At 47.9% G+C, this 16,481-nt stretch overlaps 2 protein-coding genes across 2 annotated transcripts; one reads left to right on the top strand and one right to left on the bottom strand.

The window, feature by feature from the left end:
• On the bottom strand, positions 1-889 carry LOC144170317 (baculoviral IAP repeat-containing protein 5-like). The gene has a single exon (XM_077700043.1). The coding sequence runs from the start codon at positions 664-666 to the stop codon at positions 196-198; it is 471 nt and encodes a 156-aa protein (XP_077556169.1). The 5' UTR covers positions 667-889; the 3' UTR covers positions 1-195.
• Positions 890-1,255: 366 nt separating this feature from the next.
• Positions 1,256-16,216, top strand: Atpsynbeta (ATP synthase, beta subunit). Its single transcript, XM_077700036.1, has 8 exons — positions 1,256-1,455; positions 4,539-4,975; positions 7,936-8,163; positions 8,268-8,404; positions 8,514-8,658; positions 10,075-10,287; positions 15,664-15,865; positions 15,971-16,216. The coding sequence occupies exons 1-8, from the start codon at positions 1,338-1,340 to the stop codon at positions 16,066-16,068; spliced, it is 1,578 nt and encodes a 525-aa protein (XP_077556162.1). The 5' UTR covers positions 1,256-1,337; the 3' UTR covers positions 16,069-16,216.
• The last annotated feature ends 265 nt before the right edge of the window (positions 16,217-16,481 follow it).

Genomic DNA, 16,481 nt, shown 5'->3' with positions numbered 1-16,481 from the left:
TTCCGCCTTTTTTCAACTGTTTATTGTCGACACCTGCGATTTCTGCAGAAGCAAGAGAGGTGGGTATGAGCTGAAGTGCCGCACGCGATCTCATTATGTGGGCAGCGACATGACAATTGCGAAGTTCCAAGGGTAGGTCACATTACGTACAAAGCACTAAAAGGTCGCTCTTTAGACGGGAACCTCTGAACGCGGCTACCAGCGTTCGTTCCACCGCAACTTGTCCAGTTCGCACTTAACCTTACGCTCGGCACTCTGGACCTTCATCTCGAGCACTTCGTACAGCTTGCGGGCTCTGTTTTTGGCGCGCTCGCACTGCAGCTTGACGTAATCGAGGCGCGTCATCTCGTGGTCCTTCTTGCCCAGTTTAACGAAGGCACAGCCGGTGGAACGCGAGTGCTCCTTGAACGGGTCGTCGTCGGGCTCCCAGCCGTCGAGCTCCTTGAAGCACACGAAGCAGCGGGCAAGGTCCGGCTCGTTCTCGGTCGGGCAGTGATAGAAGCCTGCTTCCGCCATTTTTTCCGGCGTGCACTTGCAGTCCTCTGTCAACGGCCACTGCGCAAAGGAAGCCAGTCGGTTTTCCAGTAGGTCCATGTCGAGGTCTGTTCGATGCAGCAGCACGGTGTTGATGGTCAGGTCGACGGGCTGCTCGCTGTCCTTAGTCATGGTGCAGGATGTGCAGGGAAGACAAACGGCTCGTAACAATTCGCTCAAACGCCGCCTGCACTACCACAAAATTTAAATGTGCCCGGGTCCGACCGTAACGGACGCAACTGCCAACGAGCACACCCAGCAAAAACGCGCGTTCGCGCCAACAGCCAATGCAACCGCGTTTGGGAACAGTGCGTCTCCCTGGCGGAGGAAATTTCAAGTGTACTATGAACCGTTAAATCGTTTGTTATCGGACATTACAACATGCTTTCGCACTGCACAAAAGTAAATTACGTACGGAGAATTAACTGATTATCTTTTTATTGTGCTTGATGTTACTGTATTGTTGTAAGTCATGTAAAACATTTACTCCGTGCTAAAACGTTGCGCATCTCTCTCAAACCACTGGTTAATAAAGCGCGAAATGTACAAAAATGAAAAAAATTTGATCTCTCTGATCAACAAAACTCTAATTATAAACGTTTGTAAGTTGCTACATAAGCACTTCGACTACATAGAAAACCACTCAGTTCAGCAGAATGAAGAAAATGTTGCCAACGTTGAAGGGGGTGACGTATGCCGTGGTCGTACCACGTGATAGATACGCATGCGCTCCTCTCGTCTTGCTGCCTCGCTTGCTCTCTGTCGGAACTTCGTCCGTCCTTCGTGCGGGTCAAGGGAGCATCATGCTGAGCGTCGTCGGAAGAGCTTGCACGAGCGTGCTAAAGGCGGCGAAACCTGCCGCCTCATTAGTTAAAGTCAACGGGGCAAGCAGCAAGTTACTGCCAGCACTATGTGCTACACGTAAGTGCAGTTCCCCGCCTCCTTGTCCCGCACTGTCCGCTCTCTGCCCTTGGGTGTAAATGTTGGGTCGATTAGGGTTAACTGTGCCGATTGCCATCCGGCAATCTAATAAAAGTACGGCTTCAGCTTACATACGGTTAAGTTAGGAATAATAATATGTTCACAAGGAATGTTAAAAGCTTAAAAACCGCGCTTTAGAGCAGCCGGTCTTTCTGAAATCGAGTTTGTCCCTCGTGTCGGCTACCATGCCCTTTCCAGCCGGTTTGCGGGCGGCCTAACCCCGGCACTTTGGCACCGGTCACTAAGTATTTGCGAAATACAAGCACAAATGCTATTTACTAGCGCATGTTTATCTTCTGACATTGTCTTTTCGTCTTACACGGCAAAGGTCACCCGACGGGCTCGGCCACCTGCATTGCTCTACTTTCGGACACAAGTTGCACAGTTTTTCCCTTACGTTTTGTCCCATGTAGATAGCTGCGGTGTTGTAGTTTGTAAAAGTGCTATATTCTTGAAGTGCACTTTTTTTTTTTACTTGGCCCATTGCGGACTTGCAGTAGATGTTTGCTGCTTGGAAACAGCGCTAGTTCATTTGTACGCCTGCGTATTACATGGATTTCTCTTACGAGCTGAACATTATTGTAACTGGCGAAATCGTGACGGGTGAGTCCAGCGATAACGCTCTGTATTAACATTTCCGAGTGATGGCGTGTACACATTGCTTCAAGAAGACTGAAGTGCTGTTGAAGGGAAATTCAACTCTAAATCAAAACGATAGGCGAAGTGTACTGAACATGCAGATTAGGTTCGTGCAGACCTCACTGGAAGGCATGTAGGGTTAAAAACGTCGCAAATAAAATTCTTATTTTATTTGCTGATGCACCCGTGTGCTCATAGTGCAGATTAAAAAAAAAAAAAAAACTAGCAGTAGAGTGCAGCATTGAGCATGGGCAGAGGTTTTAATTTTAGTCGAGCGAGCTGTGCATTCTGCTGCTGGTGCACTAGGTTCGAAGATTCCATAAACGTCCTTCACAGCTCGCACACATGCCTTCTCGCTTTTTCCCGTGCCAGTTCGCCCTGCACAGTGCCTACTGCATAGACGATTGTGAGCTCAGCCCAGTGGCATTGCATCTTTGTACTATCGAGATGCATTGAAATACAAACAGAGCGCGTGGATTTCAGTACATGCTGCGCATCTTGGCTACGTAGGCGCAGTAGAAACAGGTTACAAGAATGACTGCTAACCTTAGCACCATCATACGGTGTGGGCGTACGTTTATTTGGCCTGCCACTGCGTTTGGCATCAGGTCGAGCTGCCATTATCAAACTTGGTCGCTGCGTAGGTGAAGCTGCACATACAGCATATAGAGAAACGATTTTCTTCTTGCCTTTTTTTTTGCTGGCTTTTGCAGGGTAGCTTCATCATCGAATTTGCTCTCTCTAGTCTTAATAAAAGAGCCTTTTTAAATGAAATTCACTGTTTTCTATTTTTTATAGCTTGCATTCTTGAGGAAGCATAGCCCGAGTGCTCACAACAGCGGTCGAGCAGGCATGGCTCAGAAAAGGGAGGCAAGAAAGCATAACTCCGTACAGTGCAGGGCCGATTTCTGCCCTTATAGTGTTATTGAGGTGACTGGTGGCCTTGGAAGCAGCACCATGTGGCAGACATAGGGATCAGATGTGTATCGAGCAAAACCTAGAACACGTGTGCCGGTTGATTAGGACACTTGTGGGCATCTTCAAACAGTGGTCTGTTGCGTGTTGCGATTACTTATGCTCTGACGCAAGTCTTTTTGACTTCAGTGGTAACCATTATTTTTCCGCGGCATCACATTGAATTTAGCCACATTCGAAGCTCTGCATTTTTTGCTGATGTGCAACAACCTTAGTACGTGCGCCCACCAAAGTGGCATACTGTTTGAGGCGTTTTGCTGCTGAGCATGGGGTTGTGGGTTCAGTTCCCCTCTGTGGTTGCTGTTTTCGGTTACAGGTGGAAAAATAAACACCCCTGTGTATGAGACCTTGCTACACGTTGAAGGTTTACACTTCAACCACTTGCTGGAATTAAGTTTTCTCCTCCTCCTCCTCCTAATCTACATTATTCTGCAGCCCACCGCTGGGCCACCCCTGACAAAAACAAGTACAGTTTGGCTGGCGGCACAATAAATATCTGTTGTTGTAAACACACTGCTGTTAAACGCGCCTTAGCCAGTAGCCAAAAATTTCATAAGGGGCTGTCAGGCGAACTGGGAATACGAATGTGCTACTTCAGCTGCCTTTTCAACCGAATTGGGGGTGCATTAATGCAGTTAACGAAGCAGAAAACTGTGCTTTGTTCGGCATGCTTCAAAGGCGCAGGCAATTGTGCTGAAGCAACCAGATCTTCCCGTAGACTGTTGGCTGTGTTTTATTTTTATACAAGATTCGTGGTATAATGCAGGGCTTGTGGCTGGCTGCAGAATTTATAGGTGCACAGATTGGCAGTAAATAGTCAACACAGCAAAATCATCTGCTCATCTTGACGCAGTCTGGTGACGAGATGTTTAAGCCATTGCGTTAAGCTACTAATAAGTGTCCAGTACTAAATACACTAGCTCATGTTGTGTACGAAGGATTCGGATCAATTAGTGGAGCTCAGAAAAGCTACAAGTTGAAGAGGGATTTAACCAATAAAAGCATGGTGCAATCTTTGCTGGAGACAAGGGTAAGGAATCCTCAACAGTGGCATTTTCTGCTGGTGGCATTTTCTGTGGTAACAAAGCACATCTACTCATTAACTCTGCGGGATGGTCAAGGAAGCTTCACACGTGCAGTCTTCCTTGAACTCGTGTTAAACTCTGTACACACGCTCTCTACAGCCGCTAAAGCAGTCTACATGAACCAATTTGCTGACTATCAGTTCCCTTTGTGTGTGGTGTGGGGTTTTCATGGAACTTGCTAGGTGGATCGTAATCTGGAATAACACTGAAGGCAGATTGTACACGTACCTGCAAGAGGGATGTAGTGTGTAGCGTGTGGGCTGTTTTGTTCTGAACTAGATGTTGGCTGCGAGAGTGAATGGCCCCCGGTCTGCTTCCTTCCAGATCCCATGAACCGACGGCACGCGGCTGCCAAGGCCAGCGCCAAGGTCGCCAACGGCCACATTGTGGCAGTCATTGGTGCCGTGGTGGATGTGCAGTTTGACGGCACCCTGCCGGCCATCCTGAACGCCCTGGAGGTGGAGGGCCGCAAGCCACGGCTGGTGCTGGAAGTGGCACAGCACCTGGGGGAGAGCACGGTGCGCACCATCGCCATGGACGGCACGGAGGGTCTGGTGCGGGGGCAGAAGGTCTGGGACACGGAGTCGCCCATCACGATCCCGGTGGGGCCAGAGACGCTCGGCCGCATCATGAACGTCATCGGGGAGCCCATCGACGAGCGGGGCCCCATCAACTCGGACAAGTTCCTCTCTATCCACCAGGAGGCCCCCGAGTTCGTCGAGATGAGCGTCGAGCAGGAGATTCTCGTCACGGGCATCAAGGTGGGTGGGAGGAAAACAAGGAGAGATTGATTGCACAACTGCAGGGGGATTCACAGTATTTGCTTTGCATGTACTAAATGAAATGAACGGGCAGTACATGATGGATAACATATTGATTTATTTGAACCCATGAAGTATGGCATCCACAAACAAAACAAACAAGAACACTGACACTGGCATATACGAAGCCTGCAAAGAATGGGGTTTGGGAAACTAGGGATTTTAAGATATACAAATTGTTCCTACGTTCCTTGGCTATGATTCAATATATAAATCAACAGTGTACACGTTTTGGATTTTTGAGGGCCCATCAACCTAGCGGAACTGACGGCTGTACCACGCCGCGAAGGCACTCAAGGGTGAGTCTCTGTAAAATGCGCATCCAAGTATACTCTTTTGTGTTCTCGCACAAAATCCTTATCAGTTCGGTGGTAAAAAGCAAGAAAAAAATCCAGTGCTCGAGAAGCGTCGCACCTGAACCCTGCAGCGCTAATCTGACACGAGCGCCAGGTTATTTTGAAGGTAATAGCGCGATACGGTGCGGCGCATTTGGCAAAATATCCTGGCCGTACATTGTCGAGACCCTAAACACAAAATCAAAACCGCAGTCGGCAGATAAGAAGCACGTTTTGTTTATAAATACAGCGCGGAGTCGCAACGAAATTACCTGCCAGCGCTTGAAGTGTGAGGCACCTGAACCGAATCTTCGTCGTCCGGACTGAAATCTGAAGATCCCACATCATTGCTTGACCCCTCACTGCTGCTGGAATCAGAAAAATCGACAGCAGGAGCTGCCAAAGTGCTTGCTACAGCAGTCCGACTGTGCGGAGCGCGGCGCGAACCCGACGCCATTTTTCCTCCTGCTCCCCTCTACCTTCGGTTCAAATTTCTTTTGCTACACCGCTACCACACGAGACACATAAACAAACGAAACTGAAATTGAAAGCGAAGTTGCCAATGAACACACCAGATGGCGATAGTTGTCTGTGGAGCGTGCGTTTCAGATTTTGCGGGAGATTTGAAATCATCGGACGCCGGCTTCCGATTGCCCATGGCACCGTCGTGAAAGAGTTAACCCTCTGTTCAGAGGGTTACATGTGAGAACTTTTTGAGAACTTTTGTTTCTAGGGCAGTTAGGATGCTGAAAGTTGCAGCTTGTAAAGTCGGCTTCTCTTGTCCTGTATGCAGTTTTTGGGGATTCTGTCCACTCTATGCTTCATAAGGTACATCTGTGTAAAATTTTATTTTATACAACTCTATGGGCCAAAGATGTGCACAATGTGTAAATGCGGACAAGACAAAAACTGATTGAAAAAAAAAAAAAGAAATCACAATTTAAAGTTTAATTGAGGTGCCAAAAGTACTGCTTAAAGGGACCCTGCAGCACTTACCATCGACTGCTTGGGATGTATTTTGAGGTAAAATCGTGTTGTGTTTCTTCCTTCGTCGTCGTTTTCAAGTAGCGCTTTTACAATCATGAATCTGTACCAACAAGCCCAACTGGGCAGTTCTTCAAAATCTATTGTCCCAGCAATCTCCTCCAATAATTCTGAAAATCCGTTCTCTGTCGTGGCTCCCTCTCAACTTGACCTCAACTCAACCGTGGACCACGTGATTAGAGCTGCGCAGAGACGGGTGGTGTCTTTCAATATATCACAGGCGGGGGGGTTTTCTCCTTTTCTCCGTAATGTGGAGGGGTCTATTTCTGGTCTGGTGCAACAAAAAAGCAGGCATGACTGCCTGCTCGCAAGCGTGCTCTCAGGCTAGTTGGGCGTTTTTGAAATAATAAACATTTGTTGTCGAGTGTTCTGGTTTGACGGGAATATTTAGTTCATCACCCCCTGCGCACTCAAAACACAAAAGAAACGCTAAAGCTGTTCGTACAGGTTCGGGCATAGAAGAGGTTGGTGCACAGCACCGACGAGGGCGGACAGTCACAGGAAATGCGAGAAATAAGCTGTGGGGTTGACCAGCGACAGCCAATAGGACAGCCTCCGCACAAAAGGTGTCATTTCGGTGGTGACAGTGGTGCGTAATAAGGGAAATTAGAGAGCGTGGTTGGTTTTGCCGAGTCTTTCACAGCAATTTGCGTGCTTGCGTGCTCACTGCTTAACGTGCACGTGTGATATTTGGCTCGGGTATTCCTGTTAGTGCAATGTGAACGTCACGCAGGTTTATTTGCACTGCTCAGAGTAACAGGGTCCCTTTAAAGAGTCTGAAAGTGCTTGGGTATTGTTACTTTGGTGAAGGCGTCCCCGAACTGGGCTCTGTCACCTCCGTCACGTAGTGGTAGCATGGTGGATGAGAAGCAAGCAGAAGCAGCTGCCTTGGTAATGACGACAAAAAGCCAAAGGCAAAACTTTACTGTTTTACTGCATGGCGAGAGATGAGTAGTGAAGATACAGGAGCATGACTCGAACAGAGCAACAGCGGGATCCGATTCTGCCGATCAAAACAAAGAACTGGCCCGATCTGACGTCCCATCAGTGTGCATAGCTGAGCTAACTGTGCCAGTGTGGGCCATTCCTCACTGAAGCGGGATTCACACAATGGACGAGGAAGCCGCTGGAGGCAGATGGATATGTGATGTAGTGAGAACATATCCAGGTGATCCAGCTTGTTATGTACCCACACGAATGGAGAAACTTGCAGACTGGAGGGACTGAGGCAACTCTCGATTCCATTGCCCCCCCCGCAGCAGGCTGCTGGGCGTCAACAATTGTACCACTGCGGGGTAGCTCTCCTGACTCTTCCAAAATTGGTTGACACCTCGCTTGTCCGTCCACCACTGTGTGGGAAAGGAGGCCGGCCTTTTTGGTGTGGACAGTCCATGGACTAGTCACAGGGCTTTAAAAAACCGGTCATGGGAGCGGGCGCTGCAAGCTATAAAGATGGGTTTTCTCTGTTGTGTGAACCGGCCTTAACTGTATGCTTCGTGTCCGTCCTTTGCATTTCCCCAGGTGGTGGACCTGCTGGCCCCCTACTCGAAGGGAGGCAAGATTGGGCTGTTTGGTGGCGCCGGCGTGGGCAAGACTGTGCTCATCATGGAGCTGATCAACAACGTGGCCAAGGCCCACGGTGGCTACTCAGTGTTTGCCGGCGTTGGCGAGCGCACCCGTGAGGGCAACGACCTGTACCATGAGATGATTGAGGGCGGTGTCATCAGTCTCAAGGACAAGAGCTCCAAGGTCAGTTGGCGATTCAGGCCTTCACCACTTAGGCGGCAGGTGCACCAGTGCTTCCACGGGATTAGCATGCTTACCCCGGTTCTCGTCTGTGCCCCCCTGTGCAGGTGTCTCTGGTGTACGGCCAGATGAACGAGCCGCCCGGTGCCCGTGCCCGTGTGGCCCTGACGGGTCTATCCGTGGCCGAGTACTTCCGTGACCAGGAGGGACAGGATGTGCTTCTCTTCATCGACAACATTTTCAGGTGCGTCTTGCGCTCCCCCCAGGGATGAGGAGGAGGAGGAGGAGGAAGAGTTCTTCAACCCTTGAGCCTGCGCATGGCATGCTGAGCACATGCCCGGCGGTGTGTGCAGGTTCACCCAGGCCGGCTCGGAGGTGTCTGCCCTGCTGGGCCGAATCCCCTCGGCTGTCGGCTACCAGCCCACACTGGCCACAGACATGGGTACCATGCAGGAGCGTATCACCACCACCAAGAAGGGCTCCATCACCTCCGTGCAGGTGGGCACTTGCGTTCTGTTCTGCAAAGTGCCAAGTGATTGGTCCATAGCAGCCAGGGTGCGCTACATCTGGTGTAGCAAAACGGGCTCCGTTTTGTGGTGTTCCCATTTGCTGCGCCTTAAACTTGCTGGCTACACGGCATGACTTCCATGAAGGCAGTCTTGGTTGTCTAAGGGACGCAAAGTGCTGCTCAATTACAGCCATACCCATAGATGTCATGCATTTTATTGTTTTTGAGGGCAAAATTGTGAGTTTGGCATCTTAGAGTGGGAACAATGCCAAGGTGATATTGTAGCGGCTCAATATCAGGTCTGGTGGTAGTCGACAGTTCGTAAGACATTCTTAATGCAGAGATAGTTTGAGGTCAATGTGTGCTAACCAGTGTTGCCACTCATGGGGCACAGCTACATTTATATGGCGGCGATTCCATATATTGTAGACATGTAGCAAACTCAGCCAAGACTTCAAATCAAATATTTACCGTCTCATGCAACAGAAATTCCATCTACAGTGAGCAAGAGAGAATGTCTTTAAATTTTAACATTTTGTGTGAAATGTTAAATAGGGAGTGCTGTGCGCATGAGGATGTTAGGGAAAATGATACGTTAAACTTTTATGGGAGGAAACTCGTTTTGCTTATATAAGCTTGATGGGTTTCCTCGGTTGCAAGTTGCTGAAAGTTGGCACTCTTGGTGTCGTTCTTCTTATTGGCATCATTTGCAGAACGCTGTAAATATTTGATTAACTACCAACAAGCCAAACAGGTTCTTAATAAAATGTTTAACATTCTCTGTTGAGGCAATTTTGCCAGGTCTATGTGACTTGTAGAGGCGGCAAATCTAAGCAGCGATTCTTTTCTACCATGCTGTTCCCTTTGGTGTTATTAGCTTTAGTATTTTTTTTTTCTTGACATAATTCATCCAGACACTTCACAGATGGTTCGTTGTAACTGCTACCCATGCTTTTTCTAAGGCTTATGGGCCTCTGGTGGTTGAATCTTCCATGGTCACATTCTTCCTAAAGGATCGCTGTCGATGTTCAAGAGGGCCGCAGTTGCCTACAGATTTTCACTGCAGTGAATATTTGCACTTGTTGGATATTGTGGGTGGTCTTAGTTCAACTGTCTGGCAACATATCGTTGCTTTTTTTTTTTTTGCATTGTTTATTTAGACTTTTCTAGTCACTGCCTGGCTTAATCGAGTTGGGACACTGAATGTTTTACCGCCTGCTGCTGTTGCTGCAAACAAATATGGTATTCTAACAAGCAACGAACATTTTCTGTAAAGTTTGCTGATGATTGTCATTGCCGATGTATTGCTTTTTGGTAAAAATGCCTCCCTAGCCCCCATGGTGGGAAACTACTTTGGCCAAGGATGTTGAGGGAGCGTTGTCTCAGTGGTGGTGGTTGTGACGCAGGCCATCTACGTGCCAGCTGACGACTTGACGGACCCTGCCCCTGCCACAACCTTTGCCCACTTGGACGCCACCACTGTGCTGTCCCGAGGCATTGCCGAGCTGGGCATCTACCCGGCTGTCGACCCGCTGGACTCCACGTCGCGTATCATGGACCCCAACGTGGTGGGCCAGGAGCACTACGACATCGCCCGAGGCGTCCAGAAGATCCTCCAGGTATGATGCCGCGAGCTCTGGTTTTGTGTGGGAAGTTGGAAGGGACCACTGTGCACATTTGTTAGCATTGTGCTTGCCACTGGGCGTACTGTGTGATCATGCGACGGTATTTGAAGGCACAGGGCTGGAGGAAACCTTTCACGAGCACACACTGGTTTGAAAGCAGCAAACAGGGCTTCTTTCTTGTGTTGAACTAAACCCGCCAGGTTTTGCATTTAATTTACCAAAGTTTAGCATGAGGCGAGGGAGATCTTGCATAAGTTCGTAGGTCATGTGAAACTCGAACACATAGTTTTTGTTGTCGTGATGCTGAGGAAAGCAAAGCCTAGTCTATTGTTTGCTTTGAGGCTGGAATAGATGACATATTGTCATAGATATAATACCATAGTGTTTTTAGCCAACAAGAAAATACTTCTGCTGGAAAGGCAAGCACTCACTACACAACAAGCTACACAGTTGCCGAGTCAGATTAGATGGCCCCTGTCATTTGGTAGGGTTGTTCCTTGAGATATTTGCAATCCCTGATAGGACAGAGGTATAGCCGTTGGCAGTACAGTTAAACCTCGATATAACGAAGTCGTACTTGGGGCCGCAAATTTCGTTAAATCGAGAATTTTGTAAAATCGAGGTTTCGATTTTACAGTTCATTTAAGCAGTTATTGAGGTTTCAAAACCCTGTCAATCGCCAGGAAACAACTTCTATGTAGTTACCTCTCCACTTAACTCTTTCGTTACCGCGGGAAATTGACCAATTTTGAAGGGTCTAACAAAACATTTTTTTGTGCTATACATATTGGTTAGGCACACATTGCAGTGACATACAATGCAGATTATTCCACGCGCTTTCCAACGACACCAGTTTTATTAATGTTTTCCTAAATAATGATTCCGAAAAAAATTATCGAATTCGAAATTTTTGTCCGCGCGTCGAGGAAAAAAGAAAAAAGTAAGTTGTGTATAATAAACCGCGAGTAGTAGAAAAAATTTAGAATATACATTTTGTAGGTAGACATTTCAAAAACCCGTCCTAGAAAAAAAATTGAGTTGCGCAGTACAATTTGTCAGATATAAAAGAAAATGTTAGCCCACGTGGTGGCCATGCCATGTGGTGAAGCCCAACCTCTATTTCAAGTTTTGCTATTTTGGATTGTTCTCTAGAAGAAATCTGGTGATTTGACATTATTAAAGGCCCAAATTAGCCTCCACGTGATGTAAAAACACCTTGTCAATGATTATGACCGGCACAATATTGAAGGCAAGGAAGCGATGTGAAAAAATCCGCTTGGAGTTGAGAACTAAAGTCTTTGGTGGATGCTTGTTGACGTTCTGATGATCGCTCATCAGTCAGAACTTTCATTTGCGGTTTATTATCATGTTCTGACTCACTATGGTAGCCCTGCTTGCAGGAATAAGGTACGATGCGCTAGAATCATGCCCAGCAAGCTTTCACCAAGCCGCCGTCGGGCTGTGAAGCGAGTTCAGCACTACGAGCCTACTACATTGCAGCGCCACCTAACAATTTTGAAAAGAAACAAATACAACGCTGTTGGAGACTTCGTCAGAATAAACAGTACTACTAAGAAGCGACACTAGACTTCCGGAAATACCCTCGTCTGAAACCGAAACTGGCCGGTGAACAGCTGGCGGTGTTCAAGGCCAATTGGAAGCGTTCTCCTCGTCTGAACTGATACCCGACGACTTGGTGTTATCGTTTTACTTTCAGCGGAAGCTCTTATCACAGAAGCAAGGCGTAGATAAAGTGGAAGCGCGAGCGGCATGCTTGTTTTGAGGAGCAGTAGCGGGCAACGGAGGCGCCATGGCAAATGAGCTTGTAGTTGGGTAACTGCGTAGTAGCGCCAAATATGAATTTCGCAATGCGAAAACGAAACCGAAACTGCTGGAAACTGGTTGAAAATGTCAGGCACACTTGCTAGACATGCGGGGGACCATCAGAAATAAGCTTTGGGAGAATAAAGCTGCCCTTTGTCCGAACCAAAGATCATTAGTGAATAGCTGGGGCCATTTTCAAGTAATTATCACCTCTCAACGCTGTCGGATTACAAAGCTGACCCCATTATTTGGTATTTGACTTGCCAGGAGCCTTTTGACAAAAAAAATATTATGGTAATGCAGCCTAACCACGACGTGCATCCTTTTTTCTCAAGTGCAGCAGCCACGCCCCCTTCGTCAAAAACACGCGCACCTCAGCTCGCAAAAAACGCCGCCAAAAATCTCAATGTCGCCGGAGCGGGAAAATTTAAACTGATTCTAAAAGGGCAATGCCTAGACTAATCATTGGCTGCATTAGGTGTACGAGAAACGAATATAACATGTCGAAATAGGCAATATAAATCATCGATCACCGGTGATCGATTTGAATAGGCATGGTAACGAAAGAGTTAAGGGGACACGCGGGTCGAAAAAAACGCGATTTTTTCAAAATATACCGATTTTTTGTTTTCCCTTGCATTAGCATCTTTGACTATCCTTCTTTCATGGGTAAAAAAATGAAAACGAAATACGAACGAGAACTTAGTGAAAAATGTGTCTGAATGACTCGCGGTGACCCAAGAAATCGCGCAATCAAGCCAAATTTCGGCCAGGTTTGAGAATTTATTCCGCACGGCAGCGTAGCTCGCCGCCATTTCGGTCACTTGAGAGAGGTAGATCAAGCCTTCTTCTCTCGATTGAGCCGCTCGCCAGTTTCGTATCTCCTCGTAAAAAAATAAAAAAAATGTTTCTTCCCGCTTGTTTTGCGAGCTCCCACTGGGCATTTAAATCACGTGACGCGAAAGCGGGACCGCCATTGGCTCTTGCCGCTTGTGAGCCGCCATCGCCCGCATCGTTCCGTTCGCTACTTCGCGCTATCTTTTCTATTTCCTTATCGTGTGTTTTTAATTGTGAACGTTGAGGAGAAGCGTGACTTTTGTCGCCGGAAGCAGCGTACTTCATGCCGGTACAAAGGAAAGCGCAAGCGGCGCAGCATTGTGACGACCACGGCCAATGCCGGCACGACCGGCACCGGGAGGCCTAACGGCGCCGGGCCTTCAAGCGTTGCAAGCGCGGCTCTACCAGGCGGGGCTGATTTTATCAGCGAAGATATCGGCTTTATAAGCGCATCGGAGAAGTCGTCAGCGGCCTTCCAAGGTGAGGAGACAGCCAGCCACGGGAGCGGTGCAGTTATCTGTGAAGTCGGCGCTCTGACTGACCTTGAGTGGCGCCGTGTGCGCAACGTGCGGGAAGTGCGAACTCGTCGTAGTTGAGGTCTCGAACAAGCGGAAGGGCCTCGCATCGGTACTGGAACTGAAGTGCAAAAACGAGAAGTGCCCTGCGGGAGTGATTTTTTCTGTTTACTCGTCGCAGCGCGCTGCCGCCGTCGGTCGCGGAGGCCGCAACCCGGAACTCTGCAGGGGAAGTCCCCGTGATAGTTTCGCCGTCAATGTGAAAGCGGTACTCGGTGCACGCGCGGTTGGCATCGGACACGATCAGCTGTGCAGGTTTTGTGCCATTCTTGGTCTACCAAAACCACAGCATCAAAAGACGTTCTACAACACTGCCAAGAAAGTTCATGTTGCGGCGGCAAAAGGCGTCTCTGACAAACTTGCTGAAGCAAGGCAAGTAACTGCGTTGCAAGCTCGTCAGACTGACCTCAGTGTGATTTTTGATGGTACTTGGCAGAAGCAAAGACATGAGCCACAACAGTGTTGGCACTGCCATTTCTCTTGACACTGGTCTCTGCCTGGATTTTGAGGTGCTGTCAAACTACTTGTACTTGTAGCCGCCACCAAAAGCTTGATGAGCAAGAGGAGGAAGTGTAGCAAGCCTTTCATGCCTCTTGTGTGTGAAAAAAATGTCGACTGCTCATCCCATGCCATGGAGACGGAAGCAGCACTGCGCATCTGGCACAGGACGCTATCGTACAACCTGCAGTTCACTGTAGTGGAGACTGCCACTGCCCTCGCAGGGTTGTGGTTCAACAGGGGCCACACTAGCTTTGAGCAAGTTGTCCAAGAACTGGGAATCTTCCCTTCAGAAGAACTGGTCAGACTAAGCAATGCAAGTGACCAGCGGAGGATCAGGCAGATGTGGGCCAAGCTGACTGCTAAGGCTAGGTCCCATCGCCACAGCCTGGTGAAATGGGCCTGTACCGAGGACTCCACCCGCAAGAACCGTGAGGGTGCAACTTATGCAGCAGGAGCGTTCTAGTTTTAGTACCTCAATGTGGACATTTCAGACTATATCCCCACCAAGTTTCATGTTGTTTGAGCAAGAATTTCTGAATCTGCCAAAGAAATAAACTTTCAATTGCGTTTTTCTCAGTTAGATGTTTTTGTCCGTTTTCTGAGTTTGTGCACGCTTATTTTCCCACTTAAAGTTGTCGTATCAGGATGAAATTTTGCACAGATGTTCATTATAACACGTAGAGTGCACAAATCTTGTTCATTATGCAATTTGTGTCCTTAGATATTTCTGACGGTCATAAAACAAAAATATACAGAACAAAAAAAGGCACACTACCAGTCATTTTTTTTTTCGTGGTGAGGAAAATGAGTATGAGGCTTTTTCAGATAGTTTTGTGCACTCTGCAGATTCTAAGGAACCACCTAGACTATTTTAAAGTTTCAGAAAAAATTTTTACTATAAAAGAAAGTGTGCACAAAAAGCCATTTTTCTGCAAGTCATGCTGCATAATATTTTATCCGGAGCAGCTATTCAAAATCTGATTGCATGTATGACCAGAGGAGCTCAATCTCTACAAGATGTGAAAATTTCAGCCTCCTAACTTCACTATTAAAAAAAAAAAAAGTTGTTTGGAGGAGCATGTCCCTTTAAGGGGACGTTGTTGTTTGGAGGAGCATGTCCCCTTAATCGCCATCAATTATGAGCAGTCTCTAAGGAAGGTATACTGCACATCCTGTAGTGTTGTTGTTGAGCCCCGTCTTGCGGTAATTCTCCGTTTGAAAGTACATAATGGTCCATAGCAGATCATGAGTGTCAATTTACAGTGTTGCACCGCAACGCTCAATGTACTCATACGACTTGAGTTGTGCTCTGAGCTTTGCATCATCCAAATCATGCTTGTCAGACGTCCATACTGGGCAACAAGAAACTCTTGCCATTCATACCGTTCTTGCCATAGTCATCTGACATTTCTCCTGTATTTCACTCTTCCCCCCTCCCAATGCAGAGTAGCTGGCCAGAGCACTACCTCAGGACGACCCCTCTTTCTTTACTTTCAATGAAGTTTGTTTCTCTTTCTCTCTCATTCTACAGAGGAACAGTTATGGACAAAATAAAAGGTGTAGAAGCATTTATAACTACTTCAGCCATTGTGTGAGTAAACGACTTTACACTTGTCTTTGTCCTTGCTTGCAGGACTACAAGTCGCTGCAGGACATCATTGCCATCCTGGGCATGGACGAGCTGTCTGAGGAGGACAAGCTGACTGTGTCCCGAGCCCGCAAGATCCAGCGTTTCCTCTCGCAACCCTTCCAGGTGGCCGAGGTGTTCACAGGCCAGGCCGGAAAGTTCGTGCCCATCGCCGACACCATCAGCGGCTTCAAGTCCATCCTCAATGGTGGGTGCCTCGCTCCTTGGGCCCAGGTTTGGCTGTGAGGGGCATTTTCTCAGAAACAAGAGTTTGTGCTTGATGGTTGCTGCTTTCTCTCACTCTCTCCCTTAGGCGAGATGGACCACCTTCCCGAAGTGGCCTTCTACATGGTGGGCCCCATTGAGGAGGTCCGCGAGAAGGCCGAGAAGTTGGCCGCTGAGGCCACGTAAGGAGCCCCAGCAGCAGCAATGCAGTGTACAGGAAAGACAACCGCCGCTAGCCACACACACACTTCCAGACTGCCATAGGGTAGCCATCACTCCCCCTTTTTTTTTTCTATGTAGCGGAGGTGTTAATAAAAACAATGTTCGAAGGTGGTGTCCTGGTTGGCCTGGTTCTGTGTCCTCCCGATTTTACACGTCAGATGCCAGAAACATAAAAGAAAAACCATTTGAGAAGTTCTAATGACATACCACGTACCATCCGTGGGGATGTGTAAACAAGTGCTAGGCATTCACAGGCAGGAAACTGAATTTTCCAAAGATGGCATTCAGTTTGATATGGTAGTGAGCCTGCAAATTTGGTTAAGGGGGGACGTGGGGATCAGATTGTGAAAAGTGACCAAAAAATCGTTTTTTCGGAA

This window comes from Haemaphysalis longicornis, unplaced genomic scaffold (genome assembly GCF_048455015.1).
Source record: "Haemaphysalis longicornis isolate Haplotype H1 unplaced genomic scaffold, Haemaphysalis longicornis Haplotype H1 scaffold_2, whole genome shotgun sequence".
Classification (NCBI taxonomy): Eukaryota; Metazoa; Arthropoda; class Arachnida; order Ixodida; family Ixodidae; genus Haemaphysalis; species Haemaphysalis longicornis.
Note: the sequence above shows the minus strand (reverse complement) of the source record. Positions and strands in the feature narration are given on the sequence as shown.